This window comes from Lytechinus pictus, chromosome 9 (assembly GCF_037042905.1).
Source record: "Lytechinus pictus isolate F3 Inbred chromosome 9, Lp3.0, whole genome shotgun sequence".
In the NCBI taxonomy this organism is placed as follows: Eukaryota; Metazoa; Echinodermata; class Echinoidea; order Temnopleuroida; family Toxopneustidae; genus Lytechinus; species Lytechinus pictus.
The window spans coordinates 18298309-18306934 of NC_087253.1; the positions used below are offsets into that span (position 1 = coordinate 18298309).

Sequence of the window (8626 nt, forward strand, 5' to 3'; positions counted from 1 at the left end):
GTAGATTTTTTAAAAACCATTTTTAGGGTCACAATGTCCGTGGGGTCTTCTTTGTGAATCCGAGCAATCCGTTAGGACTGGTCTACACCAAGGAACAGGTCCTGGACTATCTAGCATTCTGCAAGAAGTAAGACTTTTCAAGGTATTTCACTGTGTTCTTAAAGAGGAAACCAAACTTGTTCATAAAATGTTTTGTGAGAGAAGAAAAAAAAAGTTAAACAGAATGGTGAAAGTTTGAAAAAAAATCAGACAAGCATTAAGAAAGTAAGGGCTGTTTCAAAATTGAGATCCTTAAGAATATATCAATTTCATATTGGCAACTGGGTAAGTGTTTGTGGCAAGTGGGAGGGGCAACTTTCCCATGAGCCATGTACTTAAGAAGTAAGACTTCAAGGTAGTCCACTGTGTTGTTAACCTATGTTGGGTCACAGCTTTCATAAGGATATATCTTGTAGTAAAAAAAGCATCACTAAAATGTCATTTCTATTTTTAAAAAATGTATATTGTTATACCTTAATAACAGACAAATTATTTCACACTTGCACCTGCAATGTTTGTTTTTTTAGTGACCATGAACCCCTACAAAATTCAATTTATGCATTTTGTATTACATAACACATGGGACAGCTGCTTCTATGTGATGTTACAAATTGAAAACTTCAAATTCGAATGAGATTTCTTAATATTTCATGGATTTTCCCCCAAACCTTCAACTTTGTATTTTATTATGTTTTCCGGTATTTTTACAGCAAAATTTTTTCAGGGTGAATTTCCCCTTTAAGGGTTAACGCTAAATAGGTCTATGGCAAACCGTGTAAAAAAAATACAATCAGTTATAACAAAAGCAAACAAGATACAGTACATCAAGATCAAATCAATCAAATGATTCCATAGTAATGGAGTAAAATAACAATGAAAATTGTAAAATTTTGACAAAAATAACAAAAAATGAAAAAAATACATAAAGTAATGAATGGAATGTGAGGGAGTAGTGAAAAGCCAATAGACCTATCTAGGCTACTCCCTTATTAACATTCATTTACTGAAAATCTTGCAATATTAAGCCTATTATTATTGCAGGGCCCATAATGTCAGATTCTATCCCAGCACATACACATGTAAGAAACACCTTCCTTGGGCCCGTGACACAAAGCTTAGCAATGATCGCAGAACATTTTTTTTTGCGATTGATTGCATTGACTGCAATGTAAAGCAATCGTGAAAATCAAGCGTACGATTAATCGCTAACCTTTGTGTTATGAGACCCTGGTGGATGTTTCATAAAGCTGTCTGTGAGATACGAATGACTTACGCAAGACTGGTGACCCTTTCTTGTGCTTAGTGATATATATTTATTTCTTTGATTTAGGACCTAAGAACATTTTCGCGTCTCGTGTAAAATCGTGCGAAACATTACAAATAGCTTTATGAAGTGCCCACTCAGTATATCTTTGGAGGTGGGTGTCTCATAAAGCTTCTTTCAGTTACGAGCGACTTAACGAACGATTGGTGATCCTTTTTTGTGGAGCATCTAAGAAAGGGTCACGAGTAAAGTCATTTGTATTTTCTGAACAGCTTAACAAAACTTCCACCAGGGCTCCGTAACACAAAGGTTTACGATGAATTGCAAATATGAAAGAACCGCACTGATTGGTTCCTGGTCAGTATTATGAACCAAATGCGAGTGTAACATTGATATTGATTGGTCAGTTCTTGTAGCGATTGATCACTAATCTTTGTGTTACAGAGCCCGGGAGTTGTATGAATTAATTTGAATTTCTTTTTCATTCTAGGCACAGCCTTCAAGTTATAATGGATGAGATTTACCAGGGCAGCATCCATGATGAATCTATACCAAACTCTAGCATTCTGGGGCTCCCTCTTGAGGCCATTCCGGACACGCAGACTACTCACATCTTGTATGGCTTCAGCAAGGTAAGTGATTTAAGCCCCTTTCACAATTGGTGGTGCGACTGCTTACAACCGTTCTGTGATTCTGTGCAACATATATTGTGACCAAATTATCACAAACGTTCGCACGAGCAAATGGGAAAGCCCCGTTAGGTACTTGTAATTTCATTTCATTGTGATTATCATGTGAAAAAGAACACTTTCATGATCAGGTACAGTACATCTAGAATATGGACACTCATCTGACATCTTTTTGCCATAATTTTTGGCTTTCTGAGACTCGAAATAGAAGTTTGACTACATAGCATACTATTTCTTGCCTTGGAGGCAATTTTGATTTTTATGTGAAAAGTAAAAACAGCATGATCTGCACATCTAGAATATGGGCACTAATTTGACGTCTTTTTGCTATAATTTCTGCCTTTCGTAGATATGATAAGAAAGCTTGAATCATCTTTACTATTATTATAATTGTTTGTTGCCTGGGAGATGTAAAGCAAACTGAATCACTGTGTTCCACAGATCTCTCCTATTGCTATAAATGATTGGTGGTGTGCATGGGGCAACTACATTTACATTGGGGTTATATGAATAGAATATTGCATTCATGTGCAAAAGTGGCGACTCCTTTGTACGGGACCTCCATTTAACGTCCTATGCAAGAGATGGAGTCTTTTTCCACTGTAACATAGCCTGTGTCTATGAAACATGGGATGGGCACATTAGCACATGATGCAGGCTTCAGTAATCCGCCCAGAATGGACAGGAGCCCATAATCTTTGGTTCGACAGGCAGTCAGCAAGCACAGACTCAAACTGGACATTTTGACAAATTATACCATGTTTAAAGTAAAGACTAGACCCTAGCTACAGTACATGGGGCGTTGTGGCGTTCGCCTGTAATCCAAGCTATGTGGGGAAGTTACAAACTGATGCTGAGGTCTAGGTTCAATCCCTGGTCACGTCTTTCGAATTGTGATGTTAAAGGCCGGTCCCAGACGTAAATAATCATATCTGACTGATACATCTCTGACAAAACTCAGTTATACACACACATACATGAGTGAATCTAGCTAGTCTCATTACCTCAGACCCTGCATTATGCACTATAAGAAAACCTGGGGCCAGTTTCATAAAGGACTTGCAACTGTCGTAACTTTGTCATTATGGCAACTACCATGGTAACTGGGCTCAGCAGCCAAACAGAATCAAGGTTCCCATGGTAGTTGCCATAATGGCAAAGTTACAACAGCTGCAAATCCTTTATGAAACAGGGCCCCGAAGTCTGTAGCTGCACACTAGTCAACGGTCTCTTTGTATATTTTTCTCTCGTAGGACTTTGGAATACCTGGGGCTCCGCTGGGGGTCCTCCACTCTTGGAACAAGGACGTCTTAGATAGATGCATCGGGCTGAACGACTATCAGCAAGCTTCTAGTTTCATCCAGTCTGCTGCAGCTAAGATGATAGAGGATAAAGGTGAGATCCAGGCCCCGCCCCCCCCCCCCTGGCTATTTTGCCCCTGAAATGCCCAAAAGAGCCATAAAAAAAAGGGGAAAAAAATTGTTCCAGAAAATGTCATTCACTGCAATGTTAAAGCTTATCCAATGTTTCAGATTTAGGCAGAAGGTTGTGAAAAGAAGCTCAGAAAATAGGGGGAAAAAATTGCTGCCACCCCCCCCCCCACCCTCTCCCCAAAAATGAAAAGAATACATGGGCATTGGGTGATTTGCTGCTAATAGTTTGAAAAAAAGCCACGGGAAAATTTATTTAAAAACTCTTTAGGGCTCAGACCTTCCTTTAAAAGTACAGTATTACCATTTACCATTTACATTGGAGCCTATGGTTATATAAGTTGAAGGGAGATGTATTTAGCGGTTCAGACTCTCGCCTTGTAATCAGAGGGTCATGTGTTAGAATCCCACCATAGCCTAGCGTCCTTTGGCAAGGCGTCAATCCACACTTTGCCACTCTCACCCAGATGCTAATTGGGTACCGGTAGGAAACAACTGTCATTGTGGTTGGTGTAGCAAGTGTGCGCCTATCTGGCTGCTAAAAAGCTATGAATCCAGTGATCGCATAATAATAATTGTGAAGCCCTTGGAGCAGTTGTAGATTGATATCACACTATATAAAAGTCAATTATTATTAGTAGTAGTAGTATTATTATTAGTAGTAAAGGATATAGTAGTATAAATTATTCTGTATGCATAAAAAATATGTTATGTGACATTCCTCCCATGAATTCTGGTAATTTATTATTCTTCTCCGAGAGATGTGCAATATAACAGTCAAACTTAGCGACGGGTGTAGATGCTTTCATTTTGACAAGCTTGACATAGAATGACACAAAACTTACATTATTTATGCAGCAAATGGAATTCCGGTTGTGTTTAATTTGTGTGCTGAGGATTGAACTCGTATAGATGATGCTGTTGTGTAAGAGAGACATTTGTTTATATTTCAGCTATTTCTGGATCAAATTCGCCAAATAAATGGTGAACATATGCTAATTTAGTAATCCAAGACTGTGTTATGAACTTGATTTTTTCCAGCTGATAAAGTAGTTAAACAATCAAAGTGACTTCTCTCCCATCCTTCCCGTTTAAACCATAACTTTTGACCAGAGTTTGTAAGCAGATCATACTGTCTTCTTTCTCCTTCCAGATTGGCTGAGGGGGACCTACTTCCCAACCAACCTCTCAAGAATGAGAGATGCGTGTCGGGTTACCATGGAAACCCTGGATGAGATCGGAGCTACATACCTCAAGCCTCAAGCTGGTCTCTATATATGGGCTAACCTTAGCAAGGTGAATATTACTCCATTTAGATTCAAAAGATTAAAACTTCATTTGACTTTATTGGTTTGAAGTCACATGTCCAGAAAAATATTTAGTATAGGAACTTCTTGCCATGCATGTTTTGCTAATTCTCAGCAAGGATAATTTTCTGCCAGAATTATTTGATACACTTTTATTTAATTTATGAATTAATGATAATAATAATAATATGCAACATTTATAGAGCGCTTAATACACATTTTTCTAAGCACCACATACTATTACTCTGGCTTTAGCATGGCTATCCTGATTAAGTGCACGAGCATTCAAGGAATTCCTTCCTACCAGGTACCCATTTACTACACCTGGGTGGTGAGTGGCAAATGTAGATAATCCTTGCCAAAGGACCTGAGTGCTGTGGTGGGATTTGAACCCCGGACCTCGTGGTTCAAAGTCTGGAGACATACGTCCCACTGAGCCACAACACCTCTGAATTCACACACTTGGTCATTTCGTTCAAAATTCTATTCAAAATAATTTTATAACTATTGCGACAAGTTGAAAAAAAAAATTCTGGTTAATTAGATAATTTTTTTTTCAGTTCCTTGCACAAGATAACGAAGAGGAGGAACGTCGTTTTACCAACCACCTCTTAAAGGGCGGGGTCGGTTTGTCGCCCTCTGCTGGCTACTGCGGGGGAGAGTATGGCTGGTATCGGATCATGTTTGCTGTACCAAGAAACAGATTAGTAGAAGGTAACTAAGATATTAAGATTAGATTAGATTTATAAAAGGGATACTCCAGGCTGAAGATATTCATATCTTATCAAATAGAGTAAAATTCACAGAGCAAAATGCTGAAAATTTGATCAAAATCGGATAACAAATAACAAAGTCATTGAATTTTAAAGATTTGCATTATTCCGGTGAAATAGTTCTAGGCATGTCTTCATGAATATTCAATGAGCAAACTGATGATGTCATATATCCACTTGTTCTTTTGTATTTTATTATTTGAAATAAGGTTTATTGAAAAAATTTCTACCAAGAACTAAAACAATTGGATTGACAACTGATTAAGTTCATTAGTTATTTATTGCTGCAACTTATTTCATTATAATGAAGACACATCATTTACACATGTATGAAAAAATGAAAGAATTATGATTTCATGTAATAACATAAGAAAAAGGAGAGTGGAGGTGTGACATCATCAGCCCACCTAATGAATATTCATCATAGTTGCTGTCACGGGGGGGGGGGGGTCACAACCAGCTTGTGGCCCTCCTTTTTAGAGCCATAATCAAAATTTGTAATATAAAAAGTAAAAATGCTATTTTGACCCAAGTGTGCCCCCCCCCCCCTTTGAACGCGAGGACTTTTTTTTTGCTTTTTTTGCTTGTTAAATTTTTTGTGGAAGAAATAACTTAATATTTGAGGAGAAAACCTTGTTTTTTGTGTGCAATGTCAAATGTATATTGGGAAAATGTGCCCCCCCCCTTTGGAAAATCCTGGATCCGCCCCCGGTTGCTGTTATTAATCCCATTTAAAAAAATCTCTTTCAGGTTTACAACGATTGAAGAAATCCTGTTTGTCCTTTGATTCCTCACGCTCCTAGATGGAAGAAAGCATCAGAGATCACCATGACTTGTAATAATCTGTTTATAATCTCTTTATGAAATTCAAATTTCTGTACCCTCTATTGGAAGCAGAAAGTTCCTAGAAGCATTTTTGTGAAAGTTTGGGGCAGAACTTAGATGAAATATTAGGGGCATGAATAGAAGAAATTCTTAAATCACTCATCAGAAATGCTCTAAAAGCATTGAACTAATCCCCAATGTTATATATCATATTGAAGGAAAATCTGCATATATTTGTAAAGAATGAATTGATTAACATAAATTTGATAACAAATACATTTTGAGGAATCAATTTAGGAACATAATGTAAGAAATAGTTTAAGATATGTTTTAAGTAGAAGGGATTTAGTTTATTAATAATGAGCTGCATTTAGGATGTGGTATAAAGGAATCTCCTGATATTCAGTAATACAATACTTTGAAAATATTTCCATAGTTCAGTAGGATGGCTGATAAGCTTCTGAGGTTATCTGTTAAAAAAAAAAAATTTCTGTTTCTGAAAAGCATTAATTCCATTTCAAACTTGATCTATAATTGAAATTCTGTTGTGTCGTATAAAAAAAATGAATTCAGTTTTGCAAAGGTAAATTCAGTTCATTTTCACGCAAAAAGTAAAGAAGCAAAATTGATTTTTCGTTTTGATTTACTGGTAAACAAAGAGTCCTTGTCCTTACAAATTAAAGAAAAGTGATGTTTTTAAGGATCTGAATTTTCATGAGTTTAAAAGCATTACCTATATTGCTCAATAAGGTAATAAAACTAGTCTGAAATATTGAGGAATTTTTTTTTTTAAACTTTGGAAGACGATCACTGTTATTAACGTTTGGTGTGTAGTACACTGTTATTGATGGAGGCTCTCAAAATTAATGCGAAGTATTGACGTCAAAATAGAGACGTGATTTGCGCGCATGCATTATGAAGTGCCTTATACTCATTGTAAAGTCAAAACCACTATCTCGGCGCAATTGGAAAGTCAACAAATCAGAAAAATAAACTGTTCAACACATATAATTTTATTGTGAAAAGAATGCATGTATTGTCAAGTCAATATCCGTTGATTATTGGCTTTTGAATTTTGCTGATTGACTAAATTTTCACGTTTTCGTAATGACATGTATAATTCTGTGTGAAACCTACGTTACCGAGCATTTACACCTTTAATAGTCGTGGTGAAATCTATTTCTATTGAGTAGAACTTATTTGCCACTTCTGAAATAATCAATTTGGTGCCAAAAATTGTACGATAATGGTCTATTACTTCCCTTGAGTTTGATTGAGAAAACCACTGAGGGGAATTGAAGTTTGAAAACATTCATTTCTATAAAGAAGTTTGAATGTCAAATCACGAATCGTATCTTTTTACTTCGAACAATAAATCTGAAAGATAAAGGTAAGATTTAAACATTTATAAAGTCATGTAATGATTAAGTTTACAGGATGTTCATCAAATTCAACGAACGGGCAGCATGTAATATGTAATTGTCTCATTAAATACGTAGGTTTCATGAAAGGTAACGTAAATTACATGTTCTGAAAATCTGAAAATAAATACGAAGGTTTAGAATTTTATGCACGAAAATAACTGAAAGTTGATTGGTTACATTGTCAAAGAATATCATGAAACAAAATGGACCCAACTATTATCACAAAATGGTTTTAATCCATGGGAAATTTAGATTACATGGTGCTCAGAATATGGTCATTTTATATTCACACGTGTGGAAGTGTGAGTGATAATCAAAACGCGGTCAGTTGTGTTTTCAGATAATGGTATTTATATCAACTCCCTCTTTCTGTTTGCAATTTTAATTAAATGTAGAGAGTGAAAATTAGAAATAAAGTTACTTTGAAAATAGTAACGTATGTTACTTCAATATCTGACAATGCTAAACAATTGTCCTACCACAACTAACATTAAAAATCTGCTAGTTTGGATGAAATATAACACCAATGTGCCAAAAAATTGCAAATGCAACTTTAAAATTTAACAATTTCTCTTTTTGAACTTTACCAAGGTATGAAATACTGAAAGTGTGGAAGAACTATAACACCAATTCGAAATTGTGAATAAACTATAACACTTATAGATCAACTATACATCAAACATATATGGAAATGTGATTGATCATCAAAACGTGGTTACCTTTATTTTCCCGATGACTTTTATATCAATTCCCCATTTTCTGTTAGCAAATTTTGATTACGTTTACATAGCGAAAATTAGTAATAAAATTATTTTGAAAAGAGTAACGTATTTTAACTTCAATATCTGACAATGTAAAACAATTATTTTAACTCA

At 35.8% G+C, this 8626-nt stretch overlaps 1 protein-coding gene across 1 annotated transcript; it reads left to right on the plus strand.

Moving 5' to 3' along the window:
- On the plus strand, positions 1–7110 carry LOC129267616 (1-aminocyclopropane-1-carboxylate synthase-like protein 1). Its single transcript, XM_064104854.1, has 6 exons — positions 1–127; positions 1794–1935; positions 3246–3387; positions 4576–4718; positions 5290–5443; positions 6253–7110. Exons 2-6 carry the CDS (start codon positions 1813–1815, stop codon positions 6303–6305), a joined length of 615 nt encoding a protein of 204 aa, XP_063960924.1. The 5' UTR covers positions 1–127; positions 1794–1812; the 3' UTR covers positions 6306–7110.
- The last annotated feature ends 1516 nt before the right edge of the window (positions 7111–8626 follow it).